General features: G+C 40.1%; 1 protein-coding gene across 50 annotated transcripts in view; it reads right to left on the reverse strand.

The window, feature by feature from the left end:
* The window catches only part of LOC148647083 (NACHT, LRR and PYD domains-containing protein 3-like), a 1669284-nt gene that overhangs the window by 815061 nt on the left and 830965 nt on the right, over positions 1 to 23258 (reverse strand). For 40 of the 50 annotated variants that reach the window (XM_088609309.1, XM_088609304.1, XM_088609298.1 and 37 more), the window contains one exon: positions 17476 to 17649. The exons of the other annotated variants lie outside the window; for them this stretch is intronic. In XM_088609309.1, coding sequence (XP_088465435.1) covers positions 17476 to 17649 — 174 coding nt within the window. The remainder of the gene's footprint in view (positions 1 to 17475; positions 17650 to 23258) is intronic. 50 annotated transcript variants of the gene reach the window in all.

Here is a 23258-nt window from a genome sequence, read left to right on the forward strand (position 1 = left end):
TTCACTTTACCGTGCAGTTTATTACAACCAACAAATAACCTCCTTACTTTCTGTAATTTAAATTTAAATATAAGGTAGTCACTGAGTCTCTTAAACCAAAAGAAAAAAAATCATTGGTATGCTTGTCTAATGGAAAATAGATTGAGTCCTCACTACAATAAATCAAGCGAGAATAATGTGTATCCTGTGTGCACTGTTCTCAGCTGTAAATCATCAGGTTTACTCGCAGCCTCTGATGATTGAGAAACTTGCTGCCTCTTCACTGCGCTCCGCAGATCCCAAATGTTTTGAGAATGAAAGTGGATGCCTTGCATGATGTTCAACCTCTCCGGACGTTTTATCAATCCCAATCCAGTCCCTTCTGTTTCTCTCTTTTCCCGATAATCTCTCCTCTTTTCCTCCACTTGTTCATTACATTTAAACTCACCCCTCTGAGCTCACTAGCCACTCCGTATACTCCGGATCTCTCCACAGTGCTGGCGAGATACTCACTCTCTTTTTTTTCTCTTGGGTCACATAGCCTTGGAGCCCCTCCAATTCAATGAGCACAATACATGTTTATTTATCCTGGTTGAACTACAATGTAACTTGCATTTCACCTGAACATGTTTACATTAACATTATATTCACATACTGTACTGTACTAAAACAACAAAAAATCCATATTAAAACTGTTTACATAAATTCACACAGGATTACAGAAGGGACAGACAGACTCTGCTGGATCTAAAACAGACACAAACTACTTGACAACAATAGTAGTGCACAAGACTCCCCACTGTGAGTTGTCAGCTTTGGACAATGCGGGGTGTTTGGGAGTGTGGGGTCCACCGGCTAACTGTCTGATATCTCCGAAGAAGACAAAGTGCCTGTGTTGAATTAATACGTGGGTGAAATATTGGTTTAAATATTTTAGGAATGATTGATAAAGCTCTGTCGAGATAAGAACAAAAATTCAAGTTAGAGAGAGAAAAGTTGTGAGCCTCTGCCTATTAAGCTTTCGACACGGTTCTATGACGAACAATTTAATCAGCCACTTAAACTTTTAATGCAGGGCTCTCAATTAGATACGTCAGTGGTTCAGATGAAAAAAAAAATTACGCTCCGCTGTCCGGGCTGAAAGTTAGAGGGCTGTAATTGATGGTATATTGGCCCCCAAGTGGTGACCAGCGGTAGGGCATTAATTGTTCTCCACTGTGTCACAGAGAGAAATCTGTACAGGCTTTCCCAGGAAGGCCCACACATGTTTCCAGGGAGTGTCAGGGAGAGACGGCAGCTGAGAAAGGTGCACAGCCTGTACAGAGCTTTCCCCTCAGCTGTGGCCAGAGATCATTCCTCTAGTATGAGACTATTTCAGTTCCCAGCAGGCCAGGGAAAACAGAGAGCATATCAGGAAGATGACCCTATATTAACAGCATTCCCCGTGATGTAGTGCACACAGAATCTGACATGAATATCTGCCCGTACACTGCAGGGAATACAGTCCCAAAGTAGCTCACATCCAGTCCACACAGCGCCAGCAGCCTGGGTCCATGTCTAGCAGGTGTTGTAACTGGGGGACAATGGCTCAGACCAGTCTGCTGGTGAAGAATAAGAAGTGGCCCAGTTCTGTGTCCATTCTAGTATTGTGGCTATTGGGTTGTTTAAGAGGGGAGACGCAGGGGGACATAGTGGTTAACATGGCTGTATCGCAGTGCCAGGGCCCTGGTTCACCTCCGGACCTGGGGAGATATTTGTGTGAAGTTTGTATGTTCTCTCTGTGTTCTCATTTGTTTCCTCTGTCGAACCCCTGATGGACTGACAACCAGTACAGGCTCCTGTGTTGGGCCCATTGCTTGCTAGCATAGGCTCTGGCTCACTCATGACCCTGAGTTAGAAACAGTGGAGTCCAGGACAGACTGGGTGTCTCCTGCTCTCTACACACACAGAGAGCACCACTCCTCTAGCAGACTGAGGAGGAAAGGAGGCAGTGGGGACAGGTCAACCCCACAGGTGATCAGTAGAAAGAGGACCTGAGCGAGTTTGAGGTCTCCTGCGCTCAATTCTGCAGGACACAAGGCCAGGCCATGAGCAGTTAATGACAACAGTTGAGAGTCCTCTAGGGTTTCTCACAGTGCCTGACATCCCAGCCATGACCATGATGTCATCAGTGTACTCCGAGTCCCGGATAGTAGGATCAGGACAGCCAGGGATGTAAAGCTCCTTGCTGACCTAGCGCAGGCTTCTATTATAGACTGTATACTTCTACTACATAATCACTTTTTGAATTCTAGAGGTATTATAAAATATTTGAGAGGACACCATTCCACGTGGAAAATGACTATTTGGCTGGTAGTCTTATCATGCTAAACTAAACTGTATCCTTAAACACAAATAATGAAAACTGAAATGAATACATTCTGGGTCCAGATAAGGCATTTGACAGGGTACTATAGCCTTTTGTATTTGATACTTGTAGGATTTTCATAATGGTTTTATTGTTTGGCTACATGCAATGTAAAAGCAACCAAATGCGCAGGAAGAGGTTGATGGTATTCTGTCAGACACCTTTAATTCATACAGGGAACAAAACAAGGAGATGCTTGTCACCACTGATTTATTCTCTCAGAGTGTACGTCTACAGAACGATACAGAGGGAGGTGATATAGGAGGAGAACACACAATCAGGCTCTTTATAAAGATGGTGTTAGTATATACAGCAGAAATTCAACATCTTTTCCTGTTCTCACAGATCTAATCACAGACTACAGCAACTTTTCAGAATAGGGATTAACTCTGAAGCAATGTTATTGGGAAATCTATATCCCTGGAGGTCTAAAATAAATTTAATTTACAATAGGATTGGGATAAGATAAAATGTTGAGCAACTGCAATACCCAGAAACGTAGAAAACACATTAAAATGTAATTAAGAGGTGCTAGAAAATCAGTTCAAGCAAGACTTCAATAGATGGAAACTGCTGCCTGTCTAATTCTTAAGAAGGATGAAGACAGCAAGAATGAAGGTACTTCCAGGATTTCTGTCTTGTTCCAGACCTTGCTTATGCCTCTCAGTGACCATTAGTAAAATGTCTATTGTATGTGGATTAAAGTCAGGGTCCCATGCTATTGTGACCTCTGGCGCTCCACCCCGCCGGTTCGTCCTGCAACACCTGGGTCTCCAGCATAACGCAACAGGGAACCAGCCACATGAGCTAAAGGAGACCTCCCTCATCCCAGGCGGCTGAGGTCCCTGCTACGCACAGGGAGGGCGATGACGTCACCATGTCCAAACTAGCTCCACTACACTATTTCTATAAACCCCTCAAAATGACTATTTCTTTCTTTCTTTTCTTCACATTACAAATTCTTGAGATTACTGTATTTAAATTGTAGAATTTATTTTCATAATGCTTTGCTTTGTTCTGCTGGAAGCAAGCAGGGCAGCCAGAAGAAAGTGAAACTAGAGACATGATCGAAAAGGCAGGGGTTGAGCTGAGAGGAACTGATTAAAGCACCAGGGAGAGTCTGAAGGAGAGTCGTTTAACATGCAGGCTTCAAAGCACAGGGATCAGTCCAAGACGTGGTCAAACAGGCAAGGTCTAAGCAAAGGGAGAGGATAAAACACTGGGGAAACGTGAAAAGAAGTAAATGAGACTCTAAGATGAGAGATTAACAAATTGGTAAATTTTGCATACCGAACTTCTTTCCACAGCTACATCCTTCCAGATGTATATAAAATATCAAAATACAGGCGGAATGGGTGGAGTGGTGGCTCTGTGGCTAAGGAGCTGTGCCTGTGACTGGAAGGTTGCCGGCTCAAATCCCACGGCCGGCAGAGGAAACCTACTCCGTTGGGCCCCTGAGCAAGGCCCTTAACTCTAACTGCTCCAGGGGCACTGTACAATAGCAGAACCTGTGCTCTGACCCCAAGCTTCTCTCCGTGTCTGTGTCTCCATGGAGAAAAAGCTGGGGTATGCGAAAAGATGAATTCCTAATGCAAGAAATTGTATAGGGCTAATAAAGAAATATTATCATTACAAGAGTAAATCGCAGGTGAGAAAAGGAGATTGGCACCTCCACAGCAATTGTAGAATCTAAAACTGTTCAAATCTGTATAAATCCACCAATTCACATTCATGGAGAAAATGTGAGTGAAAAGTTCACATTAAACATTGGAAGAAATACCAATTACAAGAAAAACATGATAAATCTGGAAGCACAAACTGTTGGAAGAATTGCGAGGAAACCTGGAATATTATAAACACCTTTTGGTATGAAAATACATTCTTATTTATTAATAATAAAGATTCTTGAAGAAATATAAAAACTTCTCTTTAGGTGTCATTTTTCTTCTGGGACAAACACCAGATGCCATGAAATAAATCACTAGAAACTGGTTAAAGCTGGACAGACCTTGTGTTCAAATGAAGACGGAAATCTCATGGAGAATATTACCCACAGAATTATAAATGAACAACAACATATACATACAGATGCAGCAATTCAAATCGAGCTCGGTATGCTGTGGTACAACGCAGTGGGCGTGTTGTATCAAAATGCGTCTTAACGCGTCATTTTCGTCATACCGCATTTTACCGCATGCGATTAGATTATGTTAATAGTATCCGGAATCCCCTTGTAAAACCGCCAGCTGGAGCTAATAAACCTTAACCTCTCATATACAGCATTTGAGCTACAGATGCAGCCATTCAAAATGGGTGAGGTATTTCACGGCATACCGCGACACGCCCACCGGGGTATCACGCGGTATCACGTGTGTCACGTGACTAGCTATCCGGCGTCGCCTTGTAAAAACGCCAGGGGGAGCTTAACCTCTCATGTACAGCATTCGAGCCTTTAATTTTGAACTGTGTATTACAGCATGTTAATCATCAGTCATTCAAATTTTGGTATATTTTATGAAAGCAAGATTGCTCAGTTGGACAAAAGTACACAACCTACCTTTATCAGAAATATTTATGCATCAAAGCCTTTACTGAAGATATTACTAATAGTATTAATAATGGATGACTTTGGACAAGCTGTATACTCAAAGTATAATTTCTTTAGCACATTTGTACAAGCACTTGGAATCTGTCCAAGCCATACTTTGTCAGGCATTTTGTTTTACTTCAACGGGCATAAAAACTTCCTTGCTTTTAACAGGGCGTTTCATAATTTCTAACTACGAAAATGATTTAAAATGCGACACCTATCATGAAAAGAAAAAAATACACACCAGTATTCCATTTCTCCCTAAACATTGTAAGCTTTGAAGTCTTTAACTAACGTGATACCGGAGTCAACAAGCATACTTTTAGAATTTGATTAAAAGGGAATATAATATGGAATCGCGTATCTCAAGAATTTAATAATGGTATGATTATATCCGTGTACTGCGGCAGGGCTGTTTCGCCTGCCTGCTTATGCGAACTGTCTTGTAGCCTACTGGTCTAGGTGCGTGACTACCAACTGGCAGGTTGTGTGTTCAAATCCAGCTGGTGCTGGACCTTTCAGTTTTATTTATTTATTTTTTAATCGCGTAACATAAACATATTACCGTATGCAAACTGTACTGTATACAATATGTATATGTATATTTAATGTCTTAACTGTGCCCGTTTAAGTATTGAATATTCATATCTAATTTTACCACTGAAGGAAAATCTTAACATAAACATACAGTATATGGCTGGTCTCGGTACTTTAAAGAAAAAAATACACACCAGTATTCCATTTCTCCCTAAACATTGTAAGCTTCGAATGAAACCACTAAATAAAGACATAAATATAGAAATCTTAAGATTTGTTTTATTTAATGTTGGTAGCAGGATGAACTGTCAGAGTGTATATTTTGTCGCAAAGTTGCTACAAGATGTTAACAGTGAAAAAGGTATTTAGAAATGAGTTATTTCAAGATGAAAAAGAAAACATACACGAAACATGGTTTCATTACGACCAGAATCGGTCTTGAGATATTTTTAACTTGATTTACAGTATTTGAGAGGTATGTCTTAACACCGATACTACAGTGCTTAAGTACTGCTCACGTATATGTTTCTAGGTTTATATTATGCATTTCATACGGTCAAATTACTTTTGAGCAACTAATAAGAAGCGCGAAACGGTATGCGTTTTACTTTCGTTTTGTGCTGGGACCCGTGGATTGATTAGAGATACCAAGTACATACAAGTCATTTTTTAAATGTTGTAGTTCGTCTTGAAAAAATGTTACGAGTACATCATCTATCAACAATTACACAGGTTCTGTTTCCATATTGCGGATTTTGGTTAGGTACAGTATTATCAAATCCAGTGGCGCTGTGTGTTACTTTACTGAGTCCCAATCTGTGATTGAAACCTGTAAAACCGGTTTAATTCATCACAGCCAGCACTCTTCAGGTGTGAGGGTCTTCTGCTCAGAATGAAACGCTAAAATGTTTGTGTATATTCTAATGGTAGTGGGGGCAGGGTGTGTGGGAACAGGTTTGTTCTTCACACCTGAAACATTTTCTCTGAAAGGATTTTCTTCGCAGTTAACCGATCTTGTAACAGCATGTTACAGTTTACTATTATTAACCATATTAATTTTAAGTGCTTAATGTAAAATCTTGTAAAAATATATTTTCATTGTTCAAATATACATTAATATACATTAAGTCTGACTATCATATAATAAGTTAAATACAAAACTAAAGAAAAAATAGGGTTAAATATAATTCAAAATATTTTGCTAACAATGTTAACTGTTTATGAATAAAATGTATTAACTAAGGAGTAGGATGGCACAGTTGTTAGTATGTTTTTTGTTTTGTTTCTTTTTCATAAATACAACAGTAGTACCTGATGTCTCAGTGGCTTTCAAAATTAAATTATGCATGCAAACCTGTGAACTAGAAAGATAACTAAGATTTTAATACTAATTAAATGACCGCGGGTACTTCCCACCGCCTCTACATTCTCAGAGTAGAACAGACTAACCTTCTAATGAAAGACGGTCCACCCCCCACGGACAGGAAAAGTGCCCACAGGCACTTAAACTTAATATGGTCAGTAACGGTAAACAGTTACATGGTAAGAAGGAACACGTACAAACGTTTTGGTAATAACCACATGTAAGACTCTGATCCTAAAAATGGGATTTCTATATGTCTTTATTTAGTGTTTACATTAGTGACAAAGGCTAAACTTTTAGCTTCAGTAACGTGTACATATCTCCCCTTTTTATAAAACGACTTGGTTGAAAACTGTTCCAGAGCCACTGTTGTTTCATCAGTGAAAAGTACATCATGAAATGCCTCTCCCTGTTCAATCCACTGCAAAAAAGAAAAGGAGCATAAAGCTTCTGATGGTCATAAACGATATTCATTTAGGAGCAGCATCAGAGGTATGTTTTTAACTGCACTGCATTGGAGAGAATACCATAGTGTGTTTTTTTTTTTTACTCCCTGGCGGAAACTGGCTTCCAGAAGAATCAGTATGGCTCAGAGATTAAATAAAACTTCACAGACATTAACGAAGAGCATAACGCGTGTACTGTATGCACTGCAAGTACAACCCAACTCTCTGCAGGAGTGCTGGCTGTGACGAATTGAACCGGTTTCACGGGTATTTTCAAAGTAGGAGGCGAGATTTCCAGCGAAAGACCCCCCCCTCAAAAACCCAGTAAATACAGTACTTACTAGTTAAAGGCTAGGCTCCCGACTACGGCGAAAGGAACCCTTCTTTCATTAGAAGACAATGAACATATTTTAGCCATGAATGAATTAATAGCAAACATGGTTTACATAAAAGACATTTTTCCAAGAAAGTTTAGCCTTTGTCACTAATGAAACCACTAAATAAAGACATAAATAGAAAAATCTTAGGATTTTTAAAATACATGACTTTGCTAAAATTTATTTGAAAATAAAAACAATTACAACCGCCAGGGGAGAGAGAGAACAGGGGAGGGATGTTGGTTTTGCATAAGGGGCGGGGCTATGGAAAGTAGGTATGTTTGGGAATGTGTAGTTACATGTTCTGGCTGTTTGTGAATTATCGTTGTTGAGTATGGAGTGTTGAGGTATTGATTTTGTGTAATGCTTTATGTTGAAAATTGAGGTGGATTTTGTTTATGATAAACAGGATAAACTGGGATGGGAGGAAGGTTTGGTTTTGCATAAGGGGCGGGATTATGATAATTGGAGGACTTTGCGAGTGTAAAATGGTTTGATTATTTGATTTTGTATTGTGGTTGTTATCTATGTTTTTGGTTGGTATTATGTTTATATGGTTGTTTTTGTTGGTTGGTTGTTATTATGGTTATTAATAATACGATCTATAGTTGGAATCTGAGCCTAAATAAAAAGAAAAAGCAAGTGATTAGGTTTATGAGCAATCTAATTACTTATTCGTTTAAAAAGCTATATAAAATAAAGTTTATTATTAATTTGCTGGACAGAGCGGTGAACATTATTATGCATAAGACAAAGATAACGATCCTGATCAGTTTAGAAATCTGTGTACGCTGTAAGGTTTTTACTTCTTAAACTTTTAAAATACACGTTTAGAATTGAAAGAAATCCTCTTCCTGGTATAGCAAACCATCACGTCTTTTTTCTCCAATCAGAGGGGTGTCAGATGGTGTCAGCCAATCACCATTCTGCGTTGGGTAGCAACGGGTGACTGTTCTCAGGCGGAAGATGTAAACAGCTTAATGTTCGTGTTAAATATTTTTTTTTAAATTAAAATTCATTCTATACAGCAATCGCATATTTGGGTACCGTTTCATAAAACTTTCATGCTTAAAATGTTTAGGGAGAAATGGAAGACTGGTGTGTATTTTTTCTTTAAACTATCAAGATCAGCCATACACAGTACAGTTTACATACATACAGTAATGTTTTAAATTAATATCGTTTATGACCTTCAGATGCGTTATGCTCCTCTTCTTTTTATGCTCAGCTACTAAAATTTCCCTTTAGTGGTAAAATCCATATAAATATTCAAAACTAAGCGGATTAAAACGTGCACAGTAAAGACATTAAATGATTAAATCTTTGCACTACCAACCAATGCACCACGAGTGCCACTGTCGGTCATTTTGGCCAGCCAATCACTTGCCCTGCGGTACCCTCCGGTGCCCCGCGGTGGCTTGTGGGTAGGTTACCGTACCGCGGGTTTTTACCGCGCATTTTGAATGGCTGCATCTGTATCACCAAAAAACACCTGGTTTCAAATCCCGATCACTGCTGAGGGACAATCTTTATTTAATTAAGAATTTATGTTATATACTCTTTAGACTTTTAATTTTAAACTCTGTATTACAGCATGTTAATCATTATACATTAAAAAGTTGGTATATGTTATAAAAGCAAGATTGCTCAGTTGGACAAAAGTACACAACCTACCACTTTTATCATAAATATTTTAATTATGCAGAAATATTTTATGCATCAAAGTCTTTACGAAGATATTACTTATAGTATTAATAATGAATGACCTTGGACAACCTGTAAACTCAAAGTATTACTCTGGTCCACTTCCTTTGTAACCATCTTTGTAAACGAGGAGACTTTATTTTTTCATCACAGTATTTCGTTGATCCGATCACATATTCGTTTCCAATCATACAAAGTAAGTTTTGAGAATCTCCAATTCACCATGCCTTTCACATGCTCACAAACTAATATTAATTTAGGAACATATTATGTAAACTGTACTGTATATGGCTGGTATTGGTAGTTTAAAGAAAAAATACACACCGGTATTCCATTTCTCCCTAAACATTTTAAGCATCAAAGTCTATTATGTGGTTATTTCGGAAACGTTTTTACGTGCTCCTTCTGACCATATTACTGTACGTTTATATACTTTGTGTGAAAAGTGATAGTTTTAATTTAATTAAATCCTTAAAATTAAGGATGTTAAAGTGCTAGAGGTATAAAAAATACAAAAATACACATGAGCAAAAAGTTTTAGAAATGGAGCAGGTGAAAGGATTTGTAAATATATTTTGTTAAGGTAAGTCAGTTTTTTGCCACACATAAAATACATTTTTCCAGGAAAGTTAAGCCTTCGTCACTAATAAAACTCCTAAATAAAGACATAAACCTAGAAGTCTAAAGATTATTTTATTCAATGTTGGTAGCAGGATGAACTGTCTGGTTGAGCTAAGTGTATATATTGTCGCAGAGTTGCTTCAGCTTATTAAAAACACACATTATGTTCAAACTGATTTTTTTACACAGACGACCGACACAGCTTTGTGTTGTGAATCTCTTTTTCTAATAAAACATTTGTCAGCCTGTCCGTGGGGAGAAGGGGGATGTCTTTCATTGGAAGGTTCGCCTATTCTACTTTGAAAATGAAGAGGGGGAGGAAAAGAGTTGTAAAACTGGTTTCTTTCCAAACAATTCATCCAGTGGGGCAATTTAACAGGCGCCTCAAGCCATTGAAAGGGTTCATTGAAAACCTAAAATAGCAAATATTCTGGACACTATATTGACATTTTTAGAATTTGATTAATAGGGAATATATTATGGAATCGCGTATCTAAAGAAATTAATAACAATATAATTATATTCATATACTGTAGCTTAAATCCTGCTAAACTAAAAATTAGACACCAGAAGAGTTTTATTGGACAATGTTGTGAAGCTCTGGTGGAATTTCTCTGTAAACAGAAGAGTTAAAGAGGAGACACTTGTGTATCGCCCCCTTTTAAACTTGTAAAAAAGGAACATTCCAATGTTAATGCGACACGGAAGACATTATTAATAATGTAGTGAATTTGGGTTCAGCGAGGACGGACACAGAGACTCAGACTTTGTGGAGTGAAAAACGGTGCATAATTTCTTTTCGGCACAACCAGCCAGCCAGCACTCCCGCGCGCCAGCCGAGAGAGAGAGAGAGAGAGCGAGAGAGAGAAAAGGGGCTGCAGCAGAACCTGGCACTGCTGGAGCAGTACTGTCAGACCTGGGCACTGACAGTCAATCTGGAAAAGACCAGAGTTATGGTTTTCCAGAAGAAAGCCAGACCTTAGGGAAACAGGTACAAATTCATACTTAACAACAACACATTGGAGCACACATCCAGCTACACATATCTCGGTCTCACCATCAGCTCTTCTGGGAGTTTTGACCTGGCAGTGAAGGCACTGAGAGAGAAGGCACTCAGGGCTTTCTACGCAATAAGAAGGAGGCTCTTCAACATCAACCCAACAACAAGAATCTGGCTCCAAATATTTGAAAGTGTAATCCAACTTTGCCCTATACGGCAGTGAAGTGTGGGGTCCCCTCACAGACCAGGATTACACTCAATGGGACAAACACCCCACAGAAGCTCTGCACATGGAGATCTGTAGAAACATCCTCCGTGTGCAGAGAAAAACACCTAACAATGGGTGCAGGGCCGAATTAGGCCAGTACCACTATTGATAAACATACAGAAAAGAATATTAAAGTATTGGCTACACCTAAAAAACAGCGACCAAAATTCCTACCACCACAAAGCCTTGCTGAGTCAAGAGCTGAGCCCAAAACAGAGCCCTATGAGCCAGCTAGTCCTGAGGCTCACTGACCTGAGCCACACCGACACTAACCAGCCTCAGGACAGCACTGCTAGAGCACCACAACCCAGACTCAACCACATCACAGCACAGATCAAACAGCAATATCTCACACACTGGGACACACACACACAAACACAACATAAACTGGAATGCTACAGAACCCTAAACAGACAATACACACTAGCTGAATATTTGACCAAAATAAGAAACAACAAACAGGAACAGACCCTGACGAAGTTCAGGCTCAGTGACCACAGCCTAGCCATAGAAACTGGGCGACACAGGCAGACCTGGCTGCCCAGAGAGGACAGGCTGTGCTCCCACTGCCAGCGGGGAGAAATACAGACAGAGGTGCACTTCCTACTGCACTGTGACAGATACTCTGGGATTAGAGAAACATTCTTCCTGAAATTCAGAAATCTAATCCCAGAGTTCCCATACCTGCCAGAATACCAATGGGTCTCAATCCTACTGGGAGAGGGAGGAGGGAACTCAGTTGAACTGGCAGCCCAGTATGTGATCTCCTGTCACAGCCTGAGGAACAGTGAGTCTGTCTCCCAATAATGCTCCAGCTGCCTACAGTATATGTCAATATTTTATAATATGTCTTTGTTGTAAATGTCTATAATATGTCTGTAGACTTTATTTTACTTGTATTTTTTGTTTTGTTTAATGTAAAGATCATTACTTTCATTTGCTTTGGCAACACTGATTGTACCCATCGGTCATGCTAATAAAGCACCTTGAATTGAATTGAATTGAGAAAAGAGAGAGAGCGAAATACAGGGGTGCGAAACCAGGGAACTATTTACATGAAAATGGGCGATCTCCCCAGACTGTACGCGAGTTTCACCGTGGGTCAGCTGCACTGGTCAGCGACTTTCCTAATCCCCACCCTGACCACTACCACTCCTGTCCTAACCCTCACCACGTACCCCAGCCGGGCTCTCTTCGACCGCAGCGCCGGGCGAATGCCCTACATGAATGTAGGGCTTTCGGGCTCACGTGGGTTTGCGCCCTACACCCTGCGGTACCGCTGTGTACATACAGTACGAACATCCTGTGATATTTAGGAATATAAAACATGTCAATATAGTGTCCATAATATTTGCTATTTTAGTTTTTCAACTAAATGTTTATTTGTTAAAAGAAAACTCATAGCAATAGCTGGATTTGAACACCCAACCTCAGTCTTGAAAGTCACATACTTAAGCCATCACACCACAGATGCAGTCATGTAGCAAGCTGTAAAACAGCTGTACACATATCAATAGAAAGTCTTATACTACTGTTTGTGCTACAGTACATGAATATAATTATATCGTTTCATTTGTAATTTCTTTAGATATGCGATCCCATATTATATTCCCTATTAATCAAATTCTAAAAGCATGCTTTTGTTTACTCCTATAACGAGCGTATTCACAGAAAAGGTTAAAACTATCACTTTTCACAAAGTATATTGTAACGCTCCAGGGTTCTGGTTGGCCCCCCCCACTGTCGGGGACTCGAACCCGGGCCGCCGGCGTAGCTCAACAGGGACCCAGTCGCTTGAGTCAAAGGAAGATCTCCCATCAGCCCTGCGGCTGCAGGCCCTGCTATTCACAAGGGAGGGCGGTGACGTCACCACTCTGGTAAGCAGGCTCTTACACACTCACTGGTGGCCGTATGCGTTACAAAAAAAACGTAATATGGTCAGAAGGACAAATAACCATATGTAAGACTTTGATGCTTAAAATGTTTAGGGAGAAATGGAATACTGGTGTGTATTTTTTCTTTAAAGTACCGAGACCAGCCATATACAGTACAGTTTACATAATGTTTATGTTCCTAAATTAATCTCATTTAGGACACTCAGAAGCGTTATGCTCCTCTTCTTTTTATGCTCGGCTACTAAAATTTCCCTTTAGTTGTAAAATTCCATATAAATGTTCAATATTAAGTGGATTAATATGTGCACAGTAAAGAAATTAAATGATTAAATCTTTTCACTACCAACTAATGCACCACGAGTGCCCCTGTCAGTCATTTTGGCCAGTGAATCACGTGCCGCAGATTATTTGCCGCAATATGGGGTTTTACCGTGCCTTCTGAATGGCTGCATCTGTACCTGCTAAACCACTGGGTCAATGAAAACTGAAAGAGTAAATCTGTTTGGCTGACCACTTTTCTGAAAAGTCTGAAAAAAGGGGGGTCTGGTTCCAGCTGCTGTCATTCATTCATTATTGACAATTCAGAGCCCTAGGAGATGTCACTGTCTCTGTTATCACGATTCAGGAGAGAAAAAAACCCTCAGCAACTGGATTGTTTACTTAGCAACCAGGGGTCATCTATTATTAACAACTCACCCTGCTAATAAGCTGGCAGTGCAAAAAAGCAATTAAAACTCCTCTATCATTCCCTAGAGGATTATATAGTAATTACAATAGCTATTATAGCTTTTAAGATTTTTAATATATTTATTTAATATAATATCTTGTATGGTTTGGGTAGTTGGTGAAGTTGGGTAGGGCGTTAGACGACGCCGAAGACCGAGTGTTTCGGGTTTTGTAGTTAGGTCAGCTTCCCCTCATTTTATTACCCAGCTCCATTTTGTTTGTTATTTACATTCCTTTGGTACCACTTTGGTACCACTCATATTTCCTCTTCTCCAATACCAGTCACCTGTACAATTTCACTCCTGTTTACCTATTATAATTCATTACAACTATCTTTTCTCCACACCAAAGATTTCTCCCTGCACACCTGAAATTCCCTTAATGTCACACTCCATACACCCTTAGACTATCTGGGTGCGTAACAAATGTCTCAATGTTTAATCCAAACTAGTACACATGGGGGAATGTCTACAAGCATTTTCAGCTGGCTGACAGGGCCACAACCTGAAAAATTGATCTTGGAAAATTGAAAACAAAATATGTTTCTTTGTTTGTCCTAGATATTTCTGTCTGGTGAGAAGACACAGTAAGACATATAAGAAATTTAAGGACTCTACTGTATACTGTACACTTCTACTGTATAATTGTCACGGATGTCGGAAGGGACAAACCGTGGAGAGGCAGGAGAGCGAAAAAGACCCTATGTGAGGCGGCGGAACGGGGAGTTAGCCCGGGCTCGTCAGTGCAAAGAGTTCTGGAGTGCCGTATAGAAACCTATGCCCTCAGGTAGCGGACGTGGTGGGACCTGGTGCTAGGCGGGTCTCAGGACATCCGAACGTCAATGCAGAGCGAGGCAGAATAAGTGACCCGGAAATATCTAGCCCAAGGAAAGAGGGAAACCGGAAGGACAGCAAAGCAGGAAACTAGGGACAGGACAGAGTAGGAGCGCCCTCTGGCTGCAGAGGGCGTGACAATAATTACATTTGTAATTCCAGAGATATTAAATGTTTGAGAGGACATCATTCCAGGGAGAAATTGACTATTTTGTTGGAGGTCTTATTGGGCTAGACTAAACTGTATCTTTAAACACAAAAACTGAAAACTGAAATGAAAAAAAGTCTGGATCCCGAAAAATAATTTGACAGGGTATAACAGACTTTTGTATTTATACAGGGAATGAGAGGAGGAGATGCTTGTCACCACTGATTTATTCTCTCAGAGTATAAGATAACAGAAGGATATAGAGGGAGGTGATATAGCAGGAGGAACACACAATCAGGCTCTTGTTATTAGATGATGTTATTATATACAGCAGAAATTCAACAGTTCTTCCTGTTCTCACAAATGTAATCACAGACTACAGCACCATTTCAAGATACAAATTAAAATCGCAAATTCTAAAGCAATGCTATCTCTGAAGATAAAAAAAAATTCAACTTGAAATTAAATTTGGATAAAATAATATGTTTAGCAATTAAAATACCCTGAAACCCAGAAAACATATTAACCTGTAATTAAGAAGTGCTAGAAAACCAGCTGAAGCAAGACTTCGATAGATGGAAACTGCTGCCTGTCTCATTCTTAGGAAGAAGACAGCAAGAATGAAGGTACTTCCAGGATTTCTGTCTATTTCCAGACCTTGATTATGGCCCTCATTGACCATTGCTAAAACGTCTATTTTATATGGTTTAAAGTCTGGGCCAATTGCTATTTTTCTTGACCCCTCAAAACGACTATTCCTTTCTTTACTTGTTTTTTCACAATACATTTTTGTATGTGATTTTTGTATTTAAATTGCAGAATTTATTTATTTTGAAAATGCTTTGAGTTATATTAGGTGTAAAACATAAGTTTTACGTGAGACAAATCCCTCTTCATCATTTTGCTGGGGAGCTGTCACTCAGGTTGTTGAAGCTTTAAGCTGAGCTGCACAGAAGTAAGACTGTAGATTTGGGAGAGTTCAAGTGGTGTAGGTTTTACCTGAGGTTTTCTTCCCTCCCAAATAAATTTAGACTGACGTTTGCCCTGAAATTTGACTATATTTAACATTACAGGGATGAGTTTATAGTAGTTCAGGTGGGTAGCTACGTCAGCATGCGCAGACTGCAAAGGAACAAGAAATAGGTTTATTCCAGGCTGAAAAGAGAGGAGAGAAAAATACAACATTTCGGCTGTGAAACTGCATCTCTTTTCAGCTTGGAATAAATCAATTATGAGTTTATATTTTCAGGAAATTCACAGACGGCAGTATAGCATTTGAAAACCATCAACATCACTTTTAATAAACAATTATCCAATTCAGGGTCACAGTTACTCAGAGCCTGTCCCAGGAAGCACTGGACACAAGGAAGGATTGAACCCTGGACAGGATGCCAGTCTATCAAAGGGCACACACTCATACCAGTGCCAGCTTTCCCAGAAGTCTATTAACCTGCCAGCATGTTTGTGAACTGTGGGAGAAAACTGGAAACCAAGACAAACCTGGGGAGAACATACAAACTCCACACAGATAGCACCCCAGGTCTGGAATTGAACCCAGGGCCCCAGTGTGATATCTCCTGTAATGATCTGATGGAAGCAGTAATCTGGAGACGGAATCCAGGTGCAGGCTCTGCTGGAAGCAAGCAGGGCAGGCAGGAGAAAGTAAAACTAGAGACGTGATCAAAAAGGTAGGGGTTGAGCTGAGAGGAACTGATTAAAGCACCAGAGAGAGTCTGAAGGAGAGTCGTTTAACATGCAGGGTTCAAAGCACAGGAATCAGTCCAAGATGTGGTCAAAGGGAAAGGTAAGGGAAAGTCAAAGCTGGGAAGAAGTAAATGAGACTCTAAAATGAGAGACTAACACATTAATACATTTTGCAAACCTACTTTACTTCCACAGGTACATCCTTTCAAATTTATGAACAATATCAGAAATCAAAGGAGGAATACATAAGTTAAGAGTAAGATGCAAATAAGAAGGTGGTTGCCACTTCCACAGTAATTGAAGAATCTAAAACCATACAAATCTGTATAAATCCACCAATTCACATTCATGGAGAGAAAATGAGCAGAAAGGTCATATTCAATATTGGAAGAAACACCAATTGCAAGCTAAATATGATCAATTTGGAGGCACAAACTGTTGGAAGAATGGCCGGGAACATCATAAACATATTTGGCATGAAAATAAAATGGGGAAAGATACTGTACTTAAAGAAATATTAAAAAGCTACTTTAGAACTGTCAGGACTGTAGCCATGAAATAAATCACTAGAAACTGGTTAAAGCTGGACAGACCTTGTGTTCAAATGAAGAAGGACTCTATTAATTAAATCCCATGGAGAATATTACCCACAGAATTATCAACAACATATACATACTGTATGTGTAAATAATTTGGTCAAATGGGAAAGATTGCATGTCAAGTCTCTTGGTAATGAGATATTAACAAAGAAGCCAGAGACAATAACTTTTTTGTTTTGTACTTCCTAGGTGCTGATGCATGTGAAAAGTGAATGTTGTGTGTCTCAGAATATCTACATAAAACAATAAAAACAAAGAAATCACCAGTGTTCACTTACTTCAGTGTTGTTAATTTACAGTTGGGATTCGTCAGAGCTGCAGACAGCAGTTTCACTCCTGAATCCCTCAGGTTATTGCCACTCAGAACCAGCTCTCTCAGACTGGAGTGTTGAGACTGAAGAGCAGAGGCCAGATCTTCACAACATCTCTCTGTTAGTCTACACCATGGCATCCTGCAGACAAAAAGACAGGAGCACAGCTGAACATCTGCACAGCTCATCCACATCTTTCTTTCCAAGTCTTCACTCCAACCCCCAGCTCAGCAGTAATATACAGTACAACATCATGTCATTATCCATCTCAGAGTGTCCATGGATGAGGATGATGAAGATAACAGCTGCTTCAAATTTTAGATTCAAGAAGGAAGAAGAAAGATGAGAAGAAACTGTCAGGAAGGGAGACTTTCACTTTTAACTACAATAAAAATTGCTTTGCATTTATTATTATATTTTATTATTATGTCATCCTCTTATAGTTATTTTTAGTTAGTTATATGGTTGTTGTTGTTGTTTTTCTTCAAATGGTTTATTAATCCCAAATGTAAATGTATAACGCTGGAGTAAGTGAACTGGAGACTTTTTATTGTTAATTGTAGATATGTTGAGAAAAACAGCATTCCCTTTTGAAGAAAATAAACAATTTGAATAAAAAAACTGACCTGTGTTTTAACTTTATCAATGTATAAATATATATGTCATCCTGTATGAGTTGGAGTGGTGGCACTGTGCTAAGCATCTGTGCCTGTGGTTGGAAGGTTGCTGGTTCATATCCCACAGCAGGCAGAAGAATCCTACTCTGTTGGGCCCCTGAGCAAGGCCCCAACTCCACCTGGGGGTGCTATACGATGGCTGACCTGGTACTCTGACACCCAGCTTCTCTCCTGGTCTGTGTTTCATGTAGAGTAAGCTGGGGTATGTGAAAAGATGAATTCCTAATGCAAGAAATTGTATATGGCTAATAAAGTGATCTTATCTTATCTTATGTTTATAACAACACATAAAATAACAGAAGTAACAATAATATGAAGCAATAAACAGCATACACACACATCACCTAAAGACTCTCAGCACGGAAGAAATAGATAGACCCTTTAGGATCCAAAACAAACACAAATTAATGGACAACAGTGATGGTATGCACATTTCCCCTTTCCAACTTTAGAGAGTGATCTGTACAGGCTTCCTAGGACAGCTGAGATCAGTCCATAGCCTGACAGAGTTTTCCCCTCAGCTGAAGCAAAAGACAGTTCCCCTAAGGTATAAGACTATTACAGGTCCCAGCAGGCCAGGGAAGAGAGACACATCAGGGGGATGACCCTACATTAAAAGCAACCTCTGAGAGGAAGTGCAGACAGAATCTGACATGAATATCTGCCTGTATACTGCAGTGAATACCGCCCCAGTGTAGCTCACATCTAGTCCACACAGTGCCAGCAACCCAAGTCCATGTGCAGCAGGTGGTGTAGCTGGGTGACATTGGTTCAGTGCAGCCTGCTGGTAAAAAATGAGTAATGGCCCAGTTCTGTCTCCATTCTCTATTGTGGATATCAGTGTATTTTCAAAATTAATCTCCAGCAGTTATCACTGGATTTAAAAGGTGTTGTTAGACCATGAACTTTATTCATGCACTTTATTTCTTTGACCTGCTCTCTCAATCTGTGGCTGCATCCACTTTGTCTGAGCCATAAAACTGAACTTTAAGTACAAGACGGCAATTCAAGAGCGAGTCTGTATGAACTAGAATTCTGCCTAAGACTTTGGAGCTTGGGATCCATCTGGAAATTTCACTAGAATTTAGATAACATTAATACAGTTGGGCTTCACTGTCAAAAGAGTCTGGATGATCATCCAGACAAAACCTGACTGGAGCTATGTATTTGAACCATACTAGAGAGAGCTTGCTATTCTGTGTTTTTAAGGAACTTGCATTTCCTGGGTAAAAGAAACTTCAATTAGAGATGTCTCCAATTTATAATATCTATTTTGTGGCACCTGGGTTTTTCACAGTGCCCTCATACATCAGTGTAAACCGAGTCCAGGATAGTAGGATCAGGGCAGCCAGGAATGTACAGCCATTTACTGACCCGCTGCAGCCAATGAAGAAGAGAATGAGGTTGTATTTATTTAGAAGGCAAGTAATCTCTTATTTCGCCACTGTAGGCATTATTTAAGAGTTTAATACACAGTAGAAGTCAGGAGTACTTTCTGGGTGATTAGAATGTTAGGCCTCTGGAACACCTTGTTTGAGCACACACCCTTATAATAACAATTAATAATTGCTTACACTTATATAGTGCTTTTCTGGACACTCCATTCAAAGCACTTTAGATTACAGGTAATGGGGATCCCCTCCACTACCAGTCCCACCTGGATGATAGTGCGCCATAACGCTCACCACACATCAGCTATCAGTGGGGAGAAGAGCGGAGGAATGAAGCCAATTCACAGATGGGGATTATTAGGAAGCCGTGATTGGTAAGGGCCAATGGGAAATTTGGCCAGGACAGCAGGTTACACCCCTACTCTTTTTGAGAAACGCCCTGGGATTTTTAATGACTACAAAGAGTCAGGACCTCGGTATTATGTCTTATCCTAAAGACAGCGCCTGTTTACAGTCTAGTGTCCCCGTCACTATACTGGGGCAATGGGACCCACATGGACCACAGGGTGAGCACCCCCTTGCTGGCCCCACTAACACCTCTTCTAGCAGCTACCTTAGTTTTTCACAGAAGGTCTCCCATCCAGGTACTGACCAGGCTCACACCTGCTGAGCTCCAGTGGGTTGCCAGTTGTGAGTTGCAGAGTGATATGGCTACTGGCCTTAAACATAGTAATTTGTGTGTTGTGTGTTCTATTGTCTGTGGTGTAGTATACAGTACAGTATGTCTGGTACAATTGTGCCTCTAATTATACCAACTGCTCGGACATATTCTGGAAAAATCACAAATTGGGGTTTTTAAATATTTACTTATTCACTAAACAGCTCAGTCAATTCCTGATTTTCACAAGTTTTGTTAACCCCGCATTCACTACAGTGCATAGTGGAGCGTAACAGACCTGCTGTGATCAATTCGCCAACAGTTTGATAAGTTTGATTGCCTATTTGATAGTTGGAGTATTTGAGCGAAAACAGTGAAACAAAGAGACCGAAAACGCACCGTTACCACAAGAAATGGGAGTATTTTTTTCGCATTCAAATCTGCAATGCTAGCGTCTACGTGAAAAGCAACATTTCAAAACTGCACACAAAACGTATGATGTGGACTTTCCCGCTAAAAGTGAGTTACGGAAAAGAAAAGTGGAAAAATTAAAATCTCAACTAGCAGCAGTCGGTTTTCACGAGACCTAATACAATCATCGCATTGTTCTCTGTGTGCCACATCCTGGCTCATCACAAAAAGTCGTTCAGGGATCGAGAAGTAATAAAAAAGCGTTTGTTGAGACTGCTGACTTGCTGTTTGGAGATTTCGAAAACAAACATTTTTGGTGAGAAGTGTTCAGACAGCTGTTGCCTGAAATCAAAGAGTTTCTCAAGTCGTATAAACATGGTGAATATGCCCAGTTAGAGGATAACCAGTCGCTTTTGGATTTAGCAATCCTCACAGACTTGACTGAACTGCTGAATGACCTGAATGTCGAGTTGCATGGACAAAATAAAAATGTCATCGGCATGATCAGCAGTGTCAACACAATTAAAAAAATTACAAGTGTTCTGTAGTAAGCTTCTCAGTGCCAATGCTCACATTAAGGTAGGATAATCTTTTTTCTAAAATAGGGAAGATTACTTGTTCACTGTAGCATGAGTCACTGGTTTTTATTTTCTGTTATTTTAGTGAGGGGTATCGTTATTGTACTGATGTGCCCACAGTCTGTTTTCCCTATATCAGAGCTTCAAATTCACACTGGTAGATCGCACTGGACTGGCAAATGAAAAAGTAGATCTTGCATTAAAAAAGGTTGGGCACCCCTGAACTAGAGGATCACATACATGAAAAGGTCAATAGGGATTTAGAGAAGATAGTTCTTGTATAACCAACTTGTTTGCTATCTGAACAAGTAAAAGCAATAATGAACACACAAAGCATACAGCATGATACTGTGTATTTGCACTTTCAACATTTTTAATAAAATTCTTCTTTTATGTGGAATTCTCAAATCACAGGCAGAGAAGCATAAATTAAGAATTATTTAAAAAATAGAAAAAAAAAACAGAGATAACATGAAGCAAACAGAGGTGATGCAATTATTAGAGTACCACAGGAATCTGTACTAAAACTCTCAGGTCCTGAGTCTCCAACTCACTGACTCCACTGTCGTCTCCATCTGATCTCCTCTGAGATCATAATGTAGGTCCCTCACTGAGCCAAGTCCTTCTGTCGCAGATTCCTGGACTCAACAAGCTGCCTCCAGCCTCTCACGTCCTCACTTGACGCCACTGGGCTGGGTCTCACACACACACACCTGTCTCCAGAGACTCACTCCCACACTCAGACCTCTCACACTAACTATCCTGAGTCTCTCTTCATCACATCTCACTGCTGAGACTCAACACACTTTCTGTCAAAACATACACAACCTCCTTGGTGCCTAGCTCTCATGCCCCAGATTGTGTATTCACAGCTGATGGTACACCTCAAACCCGTGCCCAGCAGCCACTGTGTTTTGACCAGAGCTTTGCAGCAAGACAGACCTAACTCTCTCACCTGATACCCCTTATCATCTGGGGGAGGGTCCCTCTGTGGCACCTCAGATGCTGGCACATACACACTGACTCCAAAATCACTAAACACTCACACAGTGGGCTCCTGGACAGCCCTGATCACTAACACCCAAATAGGCGGCTGTCCCTTTAAGTAATTCAATCTTCCAACTCTGTAGGCTCTCCACCACAATCCCCTCCAGGATTTTCACTCTTCCTGGTCCCTTCTGTGATTTCCTTATTCTCCTTCGAGACTAAAGCTCTCCTTTCTCTCCCCTCATTGGGGTTCTTTCACTGTTCTATTCACAGTCTCCTCCCAGACTGTTGTTCTCACATCTCTTCTCCTTATCGGTTTGTAGCTGCAGCCATTAGTCTGTCTTCCCTGTCACAGATCTGTTCTTTCCTATCAGCTGTGGTTACCGAGGCAACACGTCTATTGACAACTCTCTATTGACAACTCCGACTCCCTGTCAGACACACCCTGTTTTTTTGTGAAAAACACCAGATGTTTTTATTAACATCCATCTTTTACATCTTCTACACACTGTGGGAAAGTAATAAACAATGCAAACACAATGCTAGGATATATAGTCAAAAGTGTAATTATTCTGCGTCAAGGACGTCCGCAGGACTGTGTTGGAAAGTTAAATTTTACATCATCATAAACAACATATTCTGCAATTGGTATACAAAGTATACACCTGAAGAAGGCTCCACGGCCGAAACGTTGTGTTCTCTTTCTTCTTTTTTTCAGCATGGAATAAACCTATTCTATATAATTATGTTGTGGAAAATTCGTGTTCTGGCACACTATGGCTGTCGTTTCATCATCCAGGTGGGGCTGCACATTGGTGGTGGTGTAGGGGAGTCCCCATTACCTGTAAAGCGCTTTGAGTGGAGTGTCCAGAAAAGTGCTATATACAGTGCCTTGCGAAAGTATTCGGCCCCCTTGAACTTTTCAACCTTTTGCCACATTTCAGGCTTCAAACATAAAGATATAAATTTTTTATTTTATGTGAAGAATCACCAACAAGTGGGACACAATTGTGAAGTGGAACGAAATCTATTGGATTTTTGAAACTTT

The sequence above is a fragment of the Lepisosteus platostomus genome, chromosome 16 (assembly GCF_059453375.1).
Source record: "Lepisosteus platostomus isolate fLepPlt1 chromosome 16, fLepPlt1.hap1, whole genome shotgun sequence".
NCBI classification, from domain to species: domain Eukaryota; kingdom Metazoa; phylum Chordata; class Actinopteri; order Semionotiformes; family Lepisosteidae; genus Lepisosteus; species Lepisosteus platostomus.